This window comes from Neltuma alba, unplaced genomic scaffold (genome assembly GCF_004799145.2).
Source record: "Neltuma alba isolate B1F8T4 unplaced genomic scaffold, ASM479914v2 tig00012194_pilon, whole genome shotgun sequence".
In the NCBI taxonomy this organism is placed as follows: domain Eukaryota; kingdom Viridiplantae; phylum Streptophyta; class Magnoliopsida; order Fabales; family Fabaceae; genus Neltuma; species Neltuma alba.
Window position 1 is genome coordinate 307,050 of NW_021636734.1, and position 21,472 is coordinate 328,521.

Consider the following 21,472-nt stretch of genomic DNA (forward strand, 5'->3'; position numbering starts at 1 on the left):
TTTCGAAAAAAATAAAATTTTCTTCTATTCCAGATTTGAGCTTCCGGGAACTAGACCCATATTTTGGGAACCACGGGGGCCAATGGGGGCAATAAATAATCCTGCGGTTAAAAAATCCTAGTTGGTGTTGAGGGGAAAAGGCATGCTCGTGTGCGAAATATTTTACGTTTTTTAAAAAAATATTATATACTTAAAAATACGTTTTTATTTTAAAATACCCCTAAAAAGAAGTTTGAATATATGAAAGTTCAATTTAGGTAGGCGACTCTTGAAAATGAGAGAAGAAAGTAAGACCTGACATTTTTAAAATGTTAAAATTACTTATATATCCTTTAATGACAAATGACATTAACAAGACTGAAAATAACGAGAAAGAAATTGAAAATGATAAATATTGAACTGAAAATCATAATTTTCATTTTTTTTTTATCCTCGATTATAACGACAAGTTTTAGTTTTTTTGGTCACAAAGAGGAACGAATAACACCACAAGATTTTCAAAATGCTAGTTCAATCCCATTTTCTTCTTCTTTTCAAGTGTCATTTTATATATTCACACTTTTTTTTTTAGGGATTTTCACTTTTATAATGGAATTCAAAGATTGCGTTGCACGTGTTGCGGAGCTGAACGTGCCACGTATACGTCAACTGTCGGCTTTGACGTCAAAGAAAAGGACCAAACACAGCTTGCCCAGAAGTCGGAAGCTTCTAATCTTCAATCATTCTAAAACTGTAAAACATAACATTTTATTGGAGAGTAGAAACGTGAATTTTGTATGAGGGTACACCAATAAGTTCCCTTTACATGACATGCTGGTGGTGCAAAGGCTCCAAATATTCAGTAAGTATGAGGGTCAGGGGTGATCTTGGCGTCTACAAGGCGAACAGGAATGACTGGAATTGAATCCCACCATTCCTTGAGTCGTCTGTTCCCTGTTCCAGAAGACTTGCCTGGTTTTGACGTCATGAAGATTTGCAATATGAACCCCATAATCACGAACTTAAATGGAACTATCGCCAATAATATTGCCAAGCCCGCCAATGCCACCATCACTGTATTTGAATGCTGCCCCGGAAACAACGATGTTTACCATCAATAATAGAAAGCATTCCTTCATTTTAAACTCATAATAAAACTGAATTACTTTATTGAAAGTTGCCGAGCGCGGCAAGTTACAGGGAGTTACCTTATGCGCCTTAGAAATTAGTATTGACCATATCTTCAATATGGTTACATTCGTTATCTGCATCATCTCCCGAACAGTGTTTAGTCCCTGTTGGGCAGACACAACGCTCTCCATCGTAGACCGTTCAGAGGCTGTGCTAATTACTAGCTCGTTGCATTTTTCGTTCATCCTCTTTTGTCTCGCCTCCATCATCTTCACTATCGTCCATATCAGAAAAATTGCCAGTGCCTTGCCTATCCATTCCCTGTGTTGCATAGGTGATGTTATCTAGTTTCTTGCCTAGCTAGGCCGACTCTTAGAATTTTAGTCTCGCACACAATATGACAACTATGTGAGCGAAAAAGATTACCGGAAAGAATTTAAAGAAAAAGAAAAGAACTTACATATAAGTAATTATCAGCGATGCAGCAAGCATAGTAAGAGTAACCATTGGCCTTTGCCATGTGAAGATTTCTTGAAACCAAGGAACTGCGCGTTTAAGTGGCTTTAGTAGCTCCTATAAATAAATTCCAAGCCAACCATGATTAAGCCTCAATTCCAAATAAGCATATTACCATTTTGTACAGGCAAGAGGCGTGTATCATGAATTGAGGGAAATCTTCATGAGTTGAAGGATTACCATTAGAACCACAACACTGTCAGTGATTCCTTCCTCTTTTAATTCTTCAGCGGTAGCTTTAGCAATAAGAGTTTCCTTTTCTTCCTCCATAGCCTGTTTAATAGCAGTTTCAAGTGAGGCGACACTTTCTTCTGGACCGCTAACACTTTCACATGCTTGTATAGCCTCTTTAACTGGTTTCACACCAGAAATGATGGGCCTAGAAATGTTCATACTTCTAAGGATTGAACTCGCACTGCATGGGTGTCCACTGTTAAGCTTCTTGAGGCTTTCAGCAAGTTCATCTAGCACATAGTCTCCCTTTGGTATTTCATCATATAAGGAAAATATCAAGAACTTTGTTGGAGCAGGAGGTGCAATTCTTAGCATTTCTCTTGCGGCATGGAGCCTTATAATCCCCAGAATTGTCCTGGCATGCATCTCCCATGATCGTAGTGGGCATTCTATTTTGTATTTTGATAAAAATTGATGGAGCAACATAATTTCCTTTGTCAGTGCAAGCCAATGATCGCGTCTTGTGGAACTCGTCACTTCTGGAAACTCCAGTACAATGCCCTCTGATCTACAAAAAAAAAAAAAAAGAGGACCTGGTAATTGATAAAAGTCCATCTGACTATTCCCTATGCCATTAAAGAGGTGTGAGCATATATTGCATCAGAATAGAACATTCCTATCCTTAAAAATTACACACAATAAGTTATAAAGCAATATATAGACAGCCGCAAGTTAAAAATTTCAGAATTATCAAAGATCATTTCAACACATATTGGAGAGAGATTCGACAATTTTGTGCTTTTAAAACCAAGCTTATTTAAAAGTTTGTGATGACAGAGGTCTAGCACTAGAGAGTCTAAGAAACTGAAGAGTTTCCCAGGGGGGAAAAAAAAAAAGAAGCAAAGTTTTTTCCGAAATTAAATAATGTAAGATAGAAGCCAAGTATACAATGTGCATTTTTTTCTTCTCTGGAACTTTCATGTACATGTTGAACAAAGTAACTCCAAAATCGTGACATTGATGGATGGATGACTGTAATTAATAACTGCTAGAATCCTTTAAAAGCCCTTGCTCTGGGAGCTACTTACAATTCAGGTGAATCATAGATTATAGCCTTGTCGAATAGCGGAGCTCCCCAGGGGCCTGTGGCAGCTGGTTTCACTGTGTGCTCTGTTTCCCTCGAAAGGTCTATTTTAAGAGCATCTTCATATTTAATCACTCCGGAGGCCTCAAAGTAAAGGGCGTAATTGCTCAGTGTAAGCCTACCTGGAAAGAAAGAAAGAGTAAGGGAGGAAAAAATGCATTCACAACCTTGGATAAATATATACTGACTAAGTTCCAACATATTAAAAAACTTAACTAGTCAGACTGATCAAAATACAGACCAGGCCAACTTGTTGCTCCAATGTGTCGAACTACTCTCTGAGAGTTTGCTGTTCCCTCCACGTGTAATATAAATTCGTCATCAGCCATCTCTATGCCATTTGGTGTTGCTTGTTTTTGCAGATGTCTTGTACATCTGTAGAGACATGCATTAAAAGAAGGGGGACGGGGTTGATAATAAGAATCTGGGCATGTACTAATGCATAAGACATAAAACAGTTGGAGGTCCACCACCATCCTAGAGAATGGGAAAACGCCTCTAAATTGCACTTATCCCACATGAATTCTTCTTAGACTAGTAACATAAATTTATAGCTTTCTCCACCATATGTTCATTGAAAAGTTTTGATATATCAGCCAAGCATTTTACTGACATTTATGAATAGATAATTACCAAACAATAGCGTATCCCTTGCAGCAGAATGGGTCATTTACCTAATTAATCAGTTAATCTGGTTGGAAAAGGGGCAAAAGCAATTATAATCCTTTCATCATGAAGGCTGGATTCAATCCGAACTTGAGTTATCTATCTACTAGTTCCAGAAAGTAAAAAGGTCTCATGGATTCTCTTTCATAACCAAACATACTGCCAGCCAAAAATTCTCCAATTTTCATGGTAACTTATCATATTCCCCAAAAAAATCATGCATTCCAAAACAGTGTGTCCCTGTTGAGAATTGATTTCCTGGAATTACGTACTTTTAAACCATAAAAAAAGCATGAGAAAAATGATATTTAGAATCTGATGTATTACTTGTCTATTTCTTTCAAGAAGAAGTCGTATGCGGGAAAGTGTAGTCGGTGGCCTGTTGGTGCTGTTAAAGTTTCAAAAGTAAACCTTCCATTTGCAACGTCTGCTATTAATGGGACCAAAGATGCCAGCCACACAAATGCATCTTCTCCAACGTTGGGCTCCTTGCTCACCTGCCAAAAATCATACATGAAATGCGTTATACAAAAAGTATAAATTAAGTGGCATGATTTAATGCAAAGAAAACACTACAGTCTGCATTAGATATTACACAAAGTACAAAATCTTATGAATATCGAAGCCTAAATAATGAGGGGCATAGTTCTTACAAGGAGAGGCATTATGTCTGAATAAAACAGAGGGATTTCATCGCGTTCTTCATGGATAACATTAAGAGGTATTTTCCTCTCTTCTTTCTCCTTTGCAACAGCCTCCTGCAAACCTCAATAAGTAAATACATGAACCGTCTGCCTGCCATTAAACATGCTTCTGTAATCAAGATTGAACGTAACTCTGGAAAATTTGAGTTCCTCTCGTTTTCGGCAAATAATTGAAGATAGACTCCGCAAAATATGATGTCGCACATATAAATACGAGTCTCCACTGCCGCAAAAGATGTAATTTAAATAGAAATACACAGGAATAGTTGTGTTATGCGAACCGTGGCCTCGTCTTCATCGTAGTAGCTGGGCCTCTCCCAAGCAAGCATCAGGTCATATGTGAACCTGCTAAAGGACCCATCACTAATCTTTTCCTGTATGTCGTTGCTAATGTCACTAATAAGCGCCCTCTCACTGCAAAATTCCACTAGTTTCTGGGAATAATTTCCCATTTCAGCATTCCATCCGGCTTCAAAATCTCCCACTAATTTCTCTAGAGGAGTGTACAGCTTCCTGACAAAAGTTCATTCACAATTCGTCAATCATTAAGTACGTGCATGCTTCAATATTCCCATGAAATGACTATAAGAGAAGACAAAAAAGAAGTTCAATCTGTATATTACTTGATTTGATTTGGCTCTATTTTATATGATTTTGGGGATTGATAGTAAAGTATATCATAAACAAGGGGATGAGAATCTACGTCATCTTATTAAATAAGAGAGGGAGCCATATTTTCTAAATGCCTCCATATGATTACGTGGTCATTTTCATAGAAAATGTGGAAAGTGAGAGAGAGAGAGAATAATACTGGGCGCATCTTCGGACGACGTCCTCGGCAATGGAGGACAGATACTTAAGCTTCGTCGTTTCCATCACCGTCGCGGTTTCCATACCTGCTCTAAGCTCTCTCTATCTGGAGCGTGGAGAGGAACCGAAACCAAATTAGTGTCGTTTAATAGGAGGAAGGCTGAAACGTGGAGGGGTTCAATAGCTTCCACGTCGGAACGGCGAAGAGGCACCCATGCAACACTTGGTTCCTGCCCCTCGCTTCCTGCATGATGAGTCATGCGGATTGCGGATGATCCGTCTTCCCAATGATTTGGGCCATGGGCCGACCTCCACTTGGGCCCATCCCAAACTAACAGCCTAGCCCATTTGATAGTGTTTTACGCCCCCACACACAAAAGTGTTTGTTGGCCTAAACGCCGATTTTTCAATATTGGGATAAAAAATGATTTAAATACATTTTGCGTTAATTATATTCTTAACAAAGGAATAATTTGAATGTACTTGTAGAATCTGGCTTCTAATAGTAAGATAAATACTATATCATATCCTAATTATAAAATCTTATTTATAAATTATTTTATATCCTAATTATAAGACCTCATTTGTAAACTACAAATAAAGTCTTATAAGTAAGACCAAGATAGTATTATTTAAAAAAATATAACAGAAATATAGAGATTAGCTACAAATAGATGAACAAGCTAATTAATTTGTACAAATAATTAGTTATTACAAGCCAACCAACAAAGAAAACAAAGATTCATTCTGTTTTTTTGCCAGAAAACAAAGGATTCATTCTTTAAAGATATGGTTAATTGCCAAATTTATTTTTTGTGAATTAATTTTTTCATAAAATTGCTCAGGTTATCAGGCCGGTTGATGGATGTGGATAAATTGCGTGAGTTGAAAATTCGGAGGGAATATTTATACCCGGTAAAAATTGAGGGAAATTTTTCCTCCCTATAAGCTTCCGGAATGCGCCTGTTAGTTGCCTAGCGCAGTCATCAGCCTTCTCATCTCTTCCCTTGGCGTTCTTCTCCCCGATTCGGCAAAATGGAGAACTCTGAATCTGACGTTCCTTCTCTGGTTTGGCTCAATATAGGTAATTTTTTACTCTTCCATCTTCGTCATCTCAATGTCAAGATCGTTAAAGGTGACCATTATCAGTGAATAATGTAACATTTACTCACAAGTAATTTGTTTGCTTGCTGAGAAAACCGAGGGAAATAGTCAAATCCGATCATGCATTCTGCATCTTTCGGGGACCATTGTTATTGTTAACAAGGGAATAAACATACTTTGGCTTGGGATAATCGATGTCTCCATTCTTGTTTATGGTGAATCTGAAGCCCTTAGCTCTCTTTCCTACAGTGCGATATCATGGCTAGTTCCTGCACTTTTGGGTCACAAAATGCTGAATTTTTCTCTTCTTTTTTTCTCCTTGCCAAATTATGCCGACAATTCTTATATTTATATATATCTTGAACGTGATGTGTTGGACCTCAAGTCCTTAACAAGCAAGAAATTGAGCTGAAATTTCTTTGTTCTTCGTTTCGCATGTCAGGAGGGAAGAAATATTGCACCACAGTCAATACCTTGACAGAGCGGGAGCCCGATTCAATGCTTGCGGCTATGTTCAGCGGTCGCCATACTCTGTGCCGCGACCCTGAGAAGGTAGAGTCTTCTCGTTACTCTTATTTTGCATTGATATGTTTCTTCCATGTATTACACAATCAAGTCCTGCTACATTTGTTGAACTCAGTGACTGATGAACCTTACTATCACTGTCTTGCCCTTTTTTTTTTTTTTGGGGACTGATGTCTTACCCTATATTTAGATATATGTTTTTGGTGGCTATGCAGTTTGTTTGGTCATAGAATCATTAAACTATATACGTTTGCTCAAGTAGACAACTCAGTTTAATTTTTTGGTTCACGGTGGGTGATCACAGGGATATGTCTTTATTGATAGGGATGGAAGGCACTTTCGGCACATCCTTAATTGGTTGAGGGATGGAGCAGTGCCCACACTAAAGGAGTATGAATATACAGAATTGTTGCGGGAGGCAGAATACTATCAGCTGCTTGTAAGCTACAGGCTTTTAATTGATCTAAATTATTATCAGATGCTTTCAAAGTTGTCTTCTACTTAGATTAACTTCTGCTGGGTTTTGCCTTTTGGCCCACTTCTTTAATGTGGCTTTTAGTTTTCCTCACTTTCCTATGGTGTAAACTGTAAACCGTTCCAAATTTTCAGGGGCTAATAGATGGAATACATGCTGTCATTAATAAGAGGAAGGAAGATGATGAACTACATACAGAGTTGGCACGGACTGATATCATCAAGTGTATACAATCAGAGAGAGTCAGGTTTCGGGGGGTAAATCTCTCTGGCCTTGACCTATCTAAACTGGTAATTTCCTGACCTTTGTTTATCTGAGCAGCATCTTAGTTTGATTGGGGGGGGGGGGGAAAGCAAATCTGTGCTTTGGAGAAACTTTTGCATTTTACATTGGACCATTAAATAGGTGTAAAATGTTGATAATAAGCAATTGTGTTTTAACTGTTATCTGCGGAAAGAGAATTTTGGCTATAAGCCCATAACTACTGGCTGGAGATTTTAACATGACATCTGACAATAATTTAAGTCATCTTCACTTGAACCTCCGTGTGCCCAAATATAATGAATAGCATGTTTACTGGCATCATCCCCTCATAATCTTGATTATGAATTTTCAGGATTTATCAAATGTGGATTTCAGCTATGCTTGTCTTAAAAATGTCTTCTTTTCACGCGCAAACCTTCAATCTGCAAAATTCCGGGTAAGTATGATTCTAAATATACCTAGTCCTTGGACACCAATCTGGAAAGATTATCAAGATTCTGGAACAGTTTGACACGTGCCTATATGGCAAGTTAGGATTGATGGGGATGTTCTTAAGTTCAGGTTTCCAAGAATTTCAGGCTGACTATGACAGCTTTACGGTCTTACCCAAGGACATCTGGTTATCCTTTGTTGCATAAGGAACAAAATGTGTAGAATGCAGTATTTGGCAACAAATTTATTTGCTAATTTGAACTTTTGATTTTCTACTTTTTGAAACGTAATTCCATATGCTTGTCTTGTTCAAGTTGGTAAAGATGTACAGTTAGCTGGTGCTATCCACTTAACCACCTGCAATTTATTAATTTACAAGTGTTCCTGAAACCAACCTTATTTGACAGGATGTTGATGCCGAGTCCTCCAACTTTCACAATGCAACTTTGCGTGAGTAAGTCAGTCATAGAAATACTTTTTTTTTTTTCCTTTTTTACTGTTACATCATTCTTGCAGGCCTCTTACTTACTTATTTCATCTTGCCTAGGGAAGATGTGAATTTATTGGGGCAAATCTTCGTGGAGCTTTATTAGCTGGTGCTTTCCTTCAGAGTGCAAATCTACAAGGCATCTTAATCTTTGCTACTTGTCTTCTTTAATTCATCTTGCAAAGCAATTGATAATTTTTACTCCTCAATGCTACACTATTACACTTGTGGTTCCATTATACGTGCATTTCTGCCACATAACTCCCTGTTTGGTCTGTTAACAATCAGCTGTTAAAATTACCCATATAAGGAATTAAATATTTGGTGCATTTGGTTTTCAGTGGCTTAATATCAACCTTTTTGTATTTCCAATATTTCGTCTGATAATTCTTTTATTTCGCGTGAGGATATACACCTTGCAAAAACTTGATGCTGGCAGAACTAACATGTCTCTTTGCTTCTCCACTGGTGAATGACCCAGCGGGAATGTTTTCGTTTGTGAAAAGAGTTATGCACGATGATGTAATAAATGGCATTTGGAATGCTGAACTTGATTTGTGGAAAAGAAAAAAACATATAAGCATTCACTATTGCTTGAGTCACATGGTTTTCTGCATGCATATTTCCTTGTATTTATGGTAACAAATAGAAAACAGATCTAGTGCATACCCAAGTTCAATTTACGAGGCTTCTTTCTATACTTTAAGCTTCCAGCATAATGTTATAATCCATCTTCCTTTTCTGTTTTGATGTTGATCCCACCAATACAATATGAGAAACACTATATATTGCCTTGATTGTTTTCGGTTTAATAAACATTGTTTTGTCTATTAAACATTTTTTGATACTTTGCAATTCTGCAGATGCCTGTCTAATAGATTGTAGCTTCTGTGGAGCTGACCTGCGTTCTGCACATCTACAGGTTTGCCACCAAACATGGACCTTTCACTTGTAGAATTAATTTGCAGCTGTGAGAGAGTAAGAGTCTCATGGAGGGTTCTGGTCTCAAAATTCAATAGGTGTTGTGATGTGCCAGTAAAAGGAGGATGGGGTGTCCTCCATAGACATAGCAGATTTTTGTGCATCATAAAGGAATTAGTATTAGTACTTAGGCGTCTTGGGTTTGGTTCAAAAAAAGACATTGTACTGTATGTTTACCCTTTTTCAGTGTGTTAAAATGTTTCAGTGGCAGTGAAATGCAAGGAGAGTTTTCTTTATCTATTTAGGGCGATTTCTATTTGGTCCCTGTGGTTTACTTCCTTCTGGATTTGATCATTGTGTTGGTTCTGTACTCACATCTTTCCTGTATTTCATGAATAATAATAACAACAATAACTCAAGGGAGCCATAAGACATGGGGTGAAGTTGTACTTATCCCTGTCAGTTAATTCGCAGCTTAAGAAAAGCAGAGTCCCTTATCATGTCTTAAAAAATGGTCTTTTATGATCCATTAAACAGTACCTTTATTATCTCAGAATGCAGATCTTACTAACGCCAATCTAGAGGGAGCTGTCCTGGAAGGAGCAAATTTGAAGGTAAAAGATATTGGATCACATATAATAGGACGCAGAAAAATTTTCACTGTTCTCTCTTCTGATGGAATGTTGTGTTACATTATCAAGAACTGTTATGTCTTCTCTTCATGCTTGAAATTTGAGAATTGCTGTTCTTTGCTGTACAACATATTTGGAAGCCTGCAACTGTACCTATTTTTAGTTGGTTTAGGTTGAATTGGTCAAATTACATGGTTTTGCAAGATTTTATTTTCCAGCCCCCGCACTGGATTTTAAGTTAGGTTGCTTACTTTAGAAGTGCTTCCTTGTATCTTAGGGTGCAAAGTTGAATAATGCAAATTTGAAGGGTGCAAACCTTCAACGAGCTTATCTGCGTCATGTTGACCTTCGAGACACGGTAAGTAGATTAGGTTGATGACTTTTCAATTTGCTTTGAGAATTCTTGTCCCTTTGTTTTCAATGGTAGCTTCTTTCTTTCTTTCTTTCTTTTTAAAATTTTGGCCGGGAATAGCTAGTTATCATTTGGTACATAGTTAAGAGGGAACTGTTATTGTGCTGAAATTGCAACTTTGGAAATTCTGACGGCCCCAAGAAATGGTCTGGATCTTGTCATATAAAATTCTTTCTCAGACAGTAAATTATCTTTGCACCTTTTTTTTCCCCCTTTAGTTTATGTTGCCATTGTCTGTCAATGGCATGAATGATCTTACAAATGATTTCTATAGTATTTTTCATTATGCTTAAGGGGTTGTGTCTCAATCAAACTGCTTCTTCGTCAATTATAAAAAGACAGTGAGAGTAAAAAAGACGGATAATGATTTCGCAGCTCCAACCATCATAATCTAGCTTATTAGTTTTCATTTTTATAACATCTTTTCCCAGCAACTGGAAGGTGCAAAGCTTGATGGTGCCAATTTGCTCGGAGCAATCAGATAACACTTGGGCAGCAGCTGAGTAGAGTTTGGAAGTTGAGCCAAGGATTTACGATGTCATTGTCACATTTTGTGTCAGAACCATCCTGTGTTTGTCCTCCCTTTATCTTCTAACGCAACAACGCGGTACTCCTGTGACAATAAGGAATGGTTATTGATTGTTAACAACCATTATATTTTATGCTAGTGTATAGCTGTTGGTGCATGATTGTGCTGGTCAGTTTCTTTTGGGAATTCATGTGAGATTTGTACCTATGTCCAACAGCTTATTGACATTTGCATATAATGTAAATGTTCTTCTTTTTCCATTTTGGGACCGAATGTAAATGATATTTTCAAAGCATCAATTAATTTGAATTAGAGTTGAGACTTGCGTCACCTTCCTTGGTGTCGATTCTTTCCCATTCTTGGCCGGATTATGCATGAAATTTTGTTAATCTGTTGTGGAGATGAAGTTGAGAGATGTGATCGGACAAGTATTACGTACTTGATGTTATGTTGTACAGTACAGAACGATGAGCTGACAAACATCGAATTTAGACGATCATACCAAGTGGAGACAAATCATGGCGAATGCGCGTTGAGATTTAGGGGAGGAATATGCTAGAAAAATGGCATGTTAGCTGGAAGGACATGAAACTTCGGCTTAAGAATCTAATTGGAGTAAACATTGTGGCCAGGTGCCTTTATTCTTGAATGAACGTGCACCCGGAATCCCATTATTTGTTGGCGGGCGAAATTGGCTCTGATACCTGTTCCTAAATCCTACATGGGAGGTACCGAGCAGAGACTTTATTTATGATATTTAATCTTTTTTTTTTCAACAGTATTCTTGATATTTAATCACAGAATGTATTCTTGATAACATTATCACTTGTATTCGATAAATGATAATGATGAGATGAGGCGGCCAAAAACCAGGTGAGAAGAACCCCCAGAGGCTTCCCAATTTTTATTGGGAGAATTTCAATGAACGCCTTCCGTAACTACTTAATATTATTCGACCCCAAAACATTTCAAAATTTTAGTTAATCCCTTTAAACTAAAATAAAATTAAAATTTAAGAATGAAAATACAATAATACCCTTCCTTTTTATTTTTTTTAAAAAATATTAATTGTCATAGGAGGGCTGAGTTCTGGCGGGCAAAGGGTTTTTTTTTGTTTTTTGGTTAAACAAGATAATCAAGGGGTTTGAACCTATGACCCCTTAGCACACCAGAAAAATATATAACCACCAAACCAATCAATCCACTTAATCATATAATACAAGAAATGTATATATATATATATATATATAACAAAATAAATACATCCAAGTGTAAATGAACAAATAAAATTCATTAATTTACAACAAAAATTTGACGATTTACAACAAATATAAAGAAACTTACAACTCCAAATGCAAGTATTTAAATATGAATGAGGAAGTGAAATTCGGTGATTTACAATAAAAATTTGGCAATTTACAATCCAAATTGAGCCACTAACAAAAAATATAAAAGAAATCACAACCCCAAATATAAGTGCTTAAATGTGAGTAAACAAATAAAATTTAGTAACTCACAATGCAAATCTAGCGATTTACAATAAACATAAATATTACAAAACACATAAGAGAATTCCTTATGTTTCTTGTAGATAACCTATTTTTGTTGTAAATTGTTAAATTTTACTTGTAAATCATTGAATTTTATTTATTCATTTACACTTAATCATTTACATTTGTTTTCTTATATATATATATATATATATACATATTTCTTTGCATTATATGAGCAAATGGATTGGTTGGCTTGGTAGTCACTTTTTTTTTGTGTGCCAGAGAGTCATGGGTTCAAATTCTCCTTGGCCATCTTATTTTTTTGAAAAAAATCTTCGGAGAATTAATATTTGTTTTTACAGAAATAAAAAGTAGGGATATTATTGAATTTTCATTTTTAAATTTTAATTTCATTTTAATTCAAGAGAGTTGACTAAAATTTTAAATTGCTTTTTGAAGATTCACTGCTGTAAAGTAGCTACCAAGGAGGTTTATTAAAATTCTCCGTTTTTCTTTTTTGTTTTAAAGATTAGCTCCAAACACAGACTAAGGACTAAACCAACCAATAGAGAAAAGCATTGGATCCGGACCCATGCTTTTGGTGCCAACGGATCCGGAACCATGCTGAAAGCAAAGCCAGGTGACGCTTAAATTAAATGCAAATTAAATGTCTGTTTCCTTTTTTCTTTATTTCAAAATACAGATATTTAGTCTACTTTTGATTAATCTCGCCATATCCTTCATCACCGCAAGCATCATTTATCCATGTGTCCCATTCACCGAGGAAACCGAGACGAGTGGGAAGGGACGATGCTTTTTGACTTCATATGTCGGCAAGTTTATCCTGCTCCACGCGTCGCTCACACGAGCCCACACCACATAAAAGATTTTTTCTTTTTTCTTTAATCAATAATGGTAATTTTTCTTAGACATATCGACACCTAGATCTTTTTCGTTGTACAATTTTATCCAAACATTAAAGGTAAAAATTGTACCCAATAAAATAAGATTACGAGTAAAATTGCACAAAAAAAATTATGAGTAAAATCATATCACTGAAAATATCGTTGGATATATTTAAAAAATAAGATGAAGATAAATTTGTACTTTTACCTGAAAATTAATATATAATTTCCAAATAAGAGACTTATTTAGATCCTTGTTACAATTTGTCACGGATGTGAAAACAACGCCCCAGATCCTAACGATTTTAGGATTAAAATACCTCCTCAAGTTCTTATTATAAGTTTTAAATAGTTAATTAATAATTAATTAAAATTAGTTAAAAATAATAAATATGTTAGAAATAGAATTTTGTTTTCTGATACCCTTCTAATCTTATTTATAAGTCGCTTCTAACATTTCTCATACAGACTAAGAAAAACCTTAAATTTCATTAACTCTTATTTAAAATTTAACAACTTTTCAACTTTATCTATATTTAATATCCATTATACTTCAAGTAAACAAAGTTAACACAATAATAAATTAACGGTAGAATTATACATTCACACAAAAAATTTCTCTCAATATCCTACAAATAAGATTAAAAAATATGTCTTCTCTCTCTGCCCTATAAATAGGACCAAATGAGTATGCCCTTATAATAAATAAAAAAAATGATGAAAGAGAATGTATAAAAAAATATGATGAGAAAGAAATAATCAAGGGCGGCATTGAAAAAAATACAATAAATGCTAACACAAATTCAAATTAAAACTTATAAAATATATCACACTCTTTTCCAAATATAAAGCTTATAAATAGAATTGGAAGGAATACAACCTAAAGTTGGGACGATTTAGTTTTTTCGCATCCATAACAAATTAGAAATTACATGCTGGATTTTTATAAATTTGCGTACCAACTATCTAATTTAAGATATATATTACTACTGGTCTTTGGTATAAAAACTTGATAACTAATTTGAGGATATTATAAAAATTAATGAATTTAGTTTTTCATTGCAAATATGTGTTTATTTTCTTAAATTACCATCTTGAATAATGCGTATTGGAATATCTTTTAATAAAAACTTCTTATAATTAATAGAAATATTTAAAAAAAAAATAAGAGACAAAATAATTTAAAATCATATGTATATGTGTGACCAAATCTCCCTCTCTACCTAGTTATTATACCACCTCCTATCATAATCATAAGACCTTATTTATAGTTTATAAATGAGGTCTTACAATTAAAATCAGAAGTAATATTAAATTTAAGCACTAAAGATAGTTCGTAATTATTTAAAAGCAAAAGTGAGAAATCAGACTAAAGAGGTGTTTGGAACATCTCAAAAATGATTTTAAAAAACACTTTTTCATAAATTAAGATAAATTCTTCTATGTATTTATTTGATATATCATAAAATTATTTTTAAAACCATCACCCCAAACACCTCCTAATGGGCAATGCGGGGCCGGGAGGGAAGTCGGCCCTCGTGTCTCCTGCACGATTTGTCGCCGTTGTTGGTCACCGTCGTGGGGTCGGCCTTATTCCGCGCCGTGTCTTTTTCTTCTTTCCCCTCACTTTGATTATTCGTTTCCTTTATCAAAGATATGTCCTCTATGGTGAAATCAGACCACTGGCCCCAGATGGAAACAATATATTTCGTTTCAATTAATTTGATAAAGGTGAAATTATTACGAGTTGATTAAATTCTGTTGTTAGAAGGAAGCACACGTAAACATGCATACACCATAACAATTCTTTTCTCATTTTTCCATTAATAAAAAGAATTCTATGAAGTAATAAACTAAAGTACAGCGGTGTTTTTTGACTGACGATTCCCGCTCCATGTTTCCCTTTTAGCCCTTTGTATATTGTTTTTTTTTAATACACTTTGTATAATGTTTTACGAGTAATTGAGTAGCATTGTTTTTTTTTTTTTAATACACTGAGTAGCATTGATTATAGGTAATGTTATTGAATGCCTGTTTGGATTAGCGGTAAATAATTATGATTTTAAATAATCATGAATTTTATAAGTAACATTGGCTATAAGTGACACTGGTTATGTTTGGTTTTTGTTTGAATTTTTTTTAATAAGTGATTTTAAAAATTGTGATTATGTTTGGTTTTCATTTATTAAAATCGCTTATGGATGTATAATTATTAAAAAGACCATGAAGTTAATAAAGTTGTTTACATTTTCATAATTATTATATTTAATAATAAATTTTATTAAACAAAATTTAATAAATGACATGAATATTTAAATATTATTTTTATTTTAAAATTATTGTTATTTAAAATAACTTACAAAATTTATGTGCAGTACAAATATTAAACAAAAGACCCCATATAAATAAGAGATGAATGAAAAAAAAAAATTGATTAGCAATCTTGCATTGCAGAATTTGATCTCAGGAATTTAAAAATGTCTTTTAGATTAACGGGTTTATTTGAGATTCTACCATTTAACCATACCAGCTCTGATTTTTTTTTTGTATATATAGATTTTATAGTGTATATTGACTCACAAATTAAAGTGGCTCTTTTTTCCGTATGCCTGGTATTGGATCGCATGCATCTATCTAATACATAAATGATTAGTTTGGGAAAAATTTCTTTTACAACCCAATACTCTTCCATCTTACACGTGACGTAAATTCTTATATTTTGACACAATGCGTGTTTCATTCAATATCTAAAACACCAACGTTGAAAAGAAGAAAAAATATAAAAAATAAAAATAAAAACTGAGATCACTCTCGGATATTGATGGCTTCGTCAGCCCTGCCCTGAAAAAAAAGAAAAAATCATTTTAAAAATATATATGGTAAATGTCATAAAATAATAAAGCGAGCCTAATAAAATGATCCCGGATCGCTGGCTGGAAATACGGCGTGTTTGTTTGAATGTAAATTTTGGGCCTTTCATCATTCGAACGAAAGTGGAGATTTCATTTCAACACCACCGGGATTCCTTTTTTTTTTGCCAGCAACACCCCCGGGATTCTAAAGGAGGGGGCATCATTATTGGAATTATTAGATTAAAAGACGAAAATACCCATATATACCAAGATCGGATGTCCCCGAAGGGACCCATATATACCAAGATTTGATCGTCTTACTGGTGATGATGTGGTAAAGATAAGATCTTCAGCCGGTGAGCTAAGCCGCAAAGGCTACATTCAATATCACGAATATATACATATATATATTAAGTATTTAAATTTAAATAATTTAAAAAGATACGAGTGTTTAACATTTCCTTTTATTTAAAAAAATAATTATAAAACATATAAATATAAAACCTACGGACAGCTTATGAAACGTTTTCACGAGCAAGAATGAAAATAACTAACAAAATGAATAAAAATTCAAGTTTCTTTTAACGTAAATTGATATGATATAGATGTAGATGACGTGACATTATTGAGTTATAGTAGTACTCCTCCGGTCCTTATTATAAGACCCAATTTGACTTTTTATTTGGTCCTAATTATAAGACCCAATCCATTTTGTCTCTTATATTTATGCATTTTTTTCCAAGATAATCCTTCTAATAATGATAGTTTTAGCCAATATACTTAATTAGCAAGGATATTTTAGGAATGACAATACTTATTTATTATAAATAACCAACTTAACTTACTTCTTTAATTTCCTCAAATAAGTCAATTGGGTCTTATAATTAGGACCGGAGGAGTATTAAAATAAAATTTCTTATCTCCCGTCCCAATCCAACATTATGTCCTAACTCAATTTGTTTGAATCTGGACACCACCACCATCTGTCTTAAGGCCCTTAATCGGGAGTCTGAAGTAATTTATGTCCAATATTTTAGATCAAATCCATGACCACTCAATTTTACTTTTTTTTTTAGAAAAAAAATCCGATTACTCATTATTCCGCGTTCACTTTCCTTCACACGTCTTCAGGGTCATTTTCGTAATTCCATTTTCCTCCTCATCCTCACCATCGCTTTCTCTGCCTATAAATACGGTCCATTCCCGATTCTTCAGCAGCAGATCATCGCACAGACCATACGTTGCAGAAGATCAAGGAGCTGAGACAATGTCAGGAATCATCCACAAGATTGAGGAGACCTTCGGAGGTCACAAGAAGGACGAGCAGAAGGGCGAGCACCACGGTGAACACACCGGGTTCGGCGAGCACAAGGGCGAGCACCACGGTGAACACACCGGGTTCGGCGAGCACAAGGGGGAGGGCGATCACCACCACGGGTTCGGCGAGCACAAGGGCGAGGGCGATCACCACCTCGGTCACGGCGACCACAGGCCCGAGCACCACGGCGGAGAACACAAGGAGGGCCTTGTGGACAAGATCAAGGACAAGATCCATGGTGATGATGACCATGAGAAGGGAGAGAAGAAGAAGAAGAAGGACAAGAAGAAGCACGAACATGGCCACGGCCATGACAGCAGCAGCAGCGACAGCGATTAGATCGCCTTCTATGTCAAGGTAATTCGCCACTCTGTCTTCCTGATGTTTGTTAGATCTAGATTTAACATTTTCAAAGCAGATCGCGTTCTTCCGTTCCTACGATCCTTCCATGGAAGATGATCATTTGCTTGCTTCTTCCCCACCCCCCCAACCCCGGAATTTGTAGATCTGAGAATCCCTGATTTGGTCCCTAATGCCTTATAAGTAACAGATATATTGCACGGAAATTACTTATTGTTCTCATCTGATTTACCATTGAACTCTCCATTTTTCCTTGCAAAAGAATATACTCCTACTAACAATTACTTTCTTTTTCCTTGTGCCTGTGCAGGTTTGTGTAACTGAAGCAGCGAGGGTTTGTCTTACTTATGTTTCTTTGGGTTGTACTGGATTAAAGTCCCCAAAAAAAAAAAACAAAACAGAGTGGTTTATTTGAGTATGTTAGTTACTAATTCAGTTATGTGAGTTGCTGAAAGTAAATCCACTGCTTTGGTGTTGACTTAGATGACAGTATAAATAAACAGCGTGTATTTTTGATATATTGGTGATACCTATGTTTTTTCGTTTTTTTTTTTCTTTCTTTCTTTTCCCCCTTTTGGTGACAGCGCCATCTTCGTTTCTTTTGTCATGCTGTCTTCGTGACTCCGCGTAATTGCGCAGTTGCGGAAATGCAACCGGTAAGCACGTGCGTCCACCAAGGGCACTTTCGGTATTTGCGCCAAAACGTGAGTAACTTTCCAGGAAAAAATTAAAGAAAGGACGAGGGTCGGGGTCCTTTTTAAAAACAATTCCGAAGGCTGTATTTTTCAGTTATTTGAATTAACTTTTTAAAAATAACTTTTAGGAATTTTATCTCCATTTGTATGGAGGTACTTTATAGAGTGCAACACCCTCTAAAATAAATTGAGAACGGCTTGGGTTGAGTGACCTAACATGGTTTGTTTATTTTCTGGAAAAATATGATATCTTCATCCTGACATTATTTAATTACAATTTAGTGACTGGGGTCTCAAAGCTAAATCCAAATGCGGCGTGGTTTCTTTTTTAAAAATAAAATAAAATGAGAAAGTCTAAGAAATTATCCCATCATTACCGATTATCTTAGAAAAGGGGGTTAAGACGAGTTATTTATATTAAGTGTTTATAAGTATGTTTATGTAAGTCTTATACTATTTTTGGTCCTAATTATAAGAACTAGTTGATTAATTTGAGAAGATTAAAGAAATATGTTAAGTTAATTATTTGTAATAAATAAGTGATGTCTTTTCTAAAATATCACTGCTAATCAATTATAGTGGTTAGAACTACCATTATTAGAGGGACTATTTTAAAAAAAATTAGATAAATATAAGAGATAAAGTGAACTGAGGTTTTATATTTAGGACCAAAATAAAAATCAAATAAACTCAACACCAGAGGCAGTATAATGTAAATTCGGATTGGAAAACTGTTTTTAGAGAATGATAACGTCGTTCAAAATATGCATTTTAATATTCTGCATCCGGTCACCAATCATAATAGACGGGTTTCTTTGCCATGCAGTTTAGGGGACCGGGGTAATAGAACTTCAGGCATTAAAAAAAAACGGTGGAATCTTTTACTGAGAAAGTTTTCGGGTCCATTTGGAATCACATCTACAGGCATTTATAGACACGTCTTACGCAAATTGAAATGGTGACACGGTTGGTACGGTGATAAAGACTATAAGGACTTAGAAGAGATAAATCTGTTTTTTGAGTTCCTGGTAATGATCTATTGGGGAAAGATATTCTTATTGAATTCGATGCTTATTATCATACTAGGAATCTTCAAGTACTGCCTAAAGGAATTAGATTTCTGTTGAAACAGAGAAAGGCCTCGTCGTAATCTTCATTTCTCTATTGGTTCTTCTTTCAAGGAGTGAGGTGGTCTTATTGGAGGTCTGGGAGTAGCATTTGGTTGGACTGATATCTTCATTTTTCTTGAAGGGCATTAAATGTCAAGTCATAATAACGTGTACTATTACATCTACCTGTCATAATGATGTGTACTGAAATTCTTAATCTCTTTGAAATCCAACAAGCACCACCAGGATATGAAGATATTCGAGATCATCACATAACATGGCTTGGCATTTTAGTCTACCCAAGCAATTGGAGAGTCTCTCTTGGATGGGACATAGGCTTGGGATCTGTCGAGGAATCTGGATAATGGAGGTATCATCAGCGATCACCAAAACATTATAGCAAATTTCCTCACAAGACCTCAAAAAGTTTCCCAGCCTCTGAAACTCCTGTTACTCTCCAGACCTGAGGTGATGAACGGTGAATTTATAGCAAGAGAACCAGTCTTTCCATCAGAGTAACTGGCTGTCTGGCAAAGTCTTTCCCTTGGGAATAAGCATTCTGGGTAAATTATGATTAAAAAATTATTCATAAACTATTCTAAATGGGCCTTACAAATACAGCAAACCTGGTGGCCCAAAAAAATATACGACACAGCCGAGAAGCCGTAAGTTGACTGTACTTATAGGCTACTGTGGAAAGGTAAAATGAAGCTGGATCAGTTTTGTGAAAGTGCGCGGACCATGGCTATTTGGAAAACTACCTTCTTATTTTACCTTGATGGTCCAAAGCCCAGATTACCAGAGTACAGGAGACTGGGCTCCAACAGTTGGATCAGTTTATGGACGGGAGTAACCAGGCCCCTTCAAAAAATGAGGAGGAATACCCTAATAGTTTTCAGTCCCAATCGCTATTTCTATTTGTACTGGATTTGGGCTTCAGTGTGCCACCGTACATTTTACCATTCAAACTTCACATTCCATATACATACTCAAAACAGAAGACCCACCCACGTAATTTCCTCAGTCAGAATTTGATTTTACTCATTGTTCTTCGGGAAAATTGATAAAAAAAAATCCCTATTTTAAATTTTAATTGGCCAGAATGACCTGAAATTGTACAAGTGCAAGTATGATCTATGAGTGCAATATATTATCCGTTGAGTGCAACATATCATCCACTATGTGCAATTTGCACATAGCAGATGATATGTTACACTCACAAATCATATTTGTACTTGCACAAATCAAGTCTTTCTGGCCAATTAAAATTTCAAACAGGGATTTTTTTACTAATTTGCCCTTGTTCTTCAGTAGAAAAAAAGATCTTCATCGGTCCAAAGCTTTAGGGTTCTAAAAGTATTATTTCTGGATCTTTTTTTTTAATTACATTTAATGGTTGCATTGACTTTTTTGGGGGGGGGGTTGGGTGTTTGGACCGGATGTGGAATGTGGGAATCCGGTGGGTTTGTCCCCTTTTCTTTTCTTTTTTTTTTGTCAGCCTTCCAATGGTTTTGCATAATTCAAGCTCGTCAGTCGTCATCAGAGCAACACGCCACTGCCTAAACAAGCGGAAAAGCCCACCGGATAACTGTTTAAAAAAAGTCCACATGGGAATAAGATTAATTTATTTTTATATTATTATTTGATATCTGCTAAATTACCATCATAAGAAAAAGTATAGTTGAATTGATGTACAAGTATTTTCTGATATTCAAACATTAAACCTTGCTTCGTAAGAATCCAGTTCTTTGGATCCAGCTTTGAAAATAATGTGAAGCCAACCTTACTTCAGGCTCCACCACAAGGTTCAAGCATTGTAGGAAACCAACGGCTAC

The 21,472-nt window shown here is 35.5% G+C and overlaps 3 protein-coding genes across 4 annotated transcripts; 2 read left to right on the plus strand and 1 right to left on the minus strand.

Moving 5' to 3' along the window:
• Positions 1 to 838: 838 nt before the first annotated feature.
• LOC114724651 (uncharacterized) lies at positions 839 to 5,208 on the minus strand. The gene is made up of 10 exons (XM_028911046.1): positions 5,126 to 5,208; positions 4,596 to 4,827; positions 4,264 to 4,368; positions 3,938 to 4,107; positions 3,186 to 3,319; positions 2,889 to 3,066; positions 1,807 to 2,368; positions 1,571 to 1,683; positions 1,188 to 1,431; positions 839 to 1,066 (listed from the first exon to the last, which is right to left on the minus strand). Exons 1-10 carry the CDS (start codon positions 5,206 to 5,208, stop codon positions 839 to 841), a joined length of 2,049 nt encoding a protein of 682 aa, XP_028766879.1.
• Positions 5,209 to 6,073: 865 nt separating this feature from the next.
• On the plus strand, positions 6,074 to 11,235 carry LOC114724668 (FH protein interacting protein FIP2). Its single transcript, XM_028911070.1, has 11 exons — positions 6,074 to 6,208; positions 6,671 to 6,780; positions 7,058 to 7,192; positions 7,363 to 7,518; positions 7,845 to 7,928; positions 8,332 to 8,378; positions 8,477 to 8,550; positions 9,275 to 9,333; positions 9,887 to 9,946; positions 10,242 to 10,322; positions 10,808 to 11,235. Exons 1-11 carry the CDS (start codon positions 6,160 to 6,162, stop codon positions 10,859 to 10,861), a joined length of 909 nt encoding a protein of 302 aa, XP_028766903.1. The 5' UTR covers positions 6,074 to 6,159; the 3' UTR covers positions 10,862 to 11,235.
• Positions 11,236 to 17,391: 6,156 nt separating this feature from the next.
• On the plus strand, positions 17,392 to 18,351 carry LOC114724669 (protein SRC1). Of its 2 annotated transcripts, XM_028911072.1 has the most exons (3): positions 17,396 to 17,511; positions 17,554 to 17,830; positions 18,144 to 18,351. In XM_028911072.1, exons 1-2 carry the CDS (start codon positions 17,423 to 17,425, stop codon positions 17,810 to 17,812), a joined length of 348 nt encoding a protein of 115 aa, XP_028766905.1. In that variant the 5' UTR covers positions 17,396 to 17,422; the 3' UTR covers positions 17,813 to 17,830; positions 18,144 to 18,351. The 2 variants fall into 2 exon arrangements, with proteins under 2 accessions (XP_028766904.1, XP_028766905.1); XM_028911071.1 differs by having other exon boundaries at positions 17,392 to 17,830.
• The last annotated feature ends 3,121 nt before the right edge of the window (positions 18,352 to 21,472 follow it).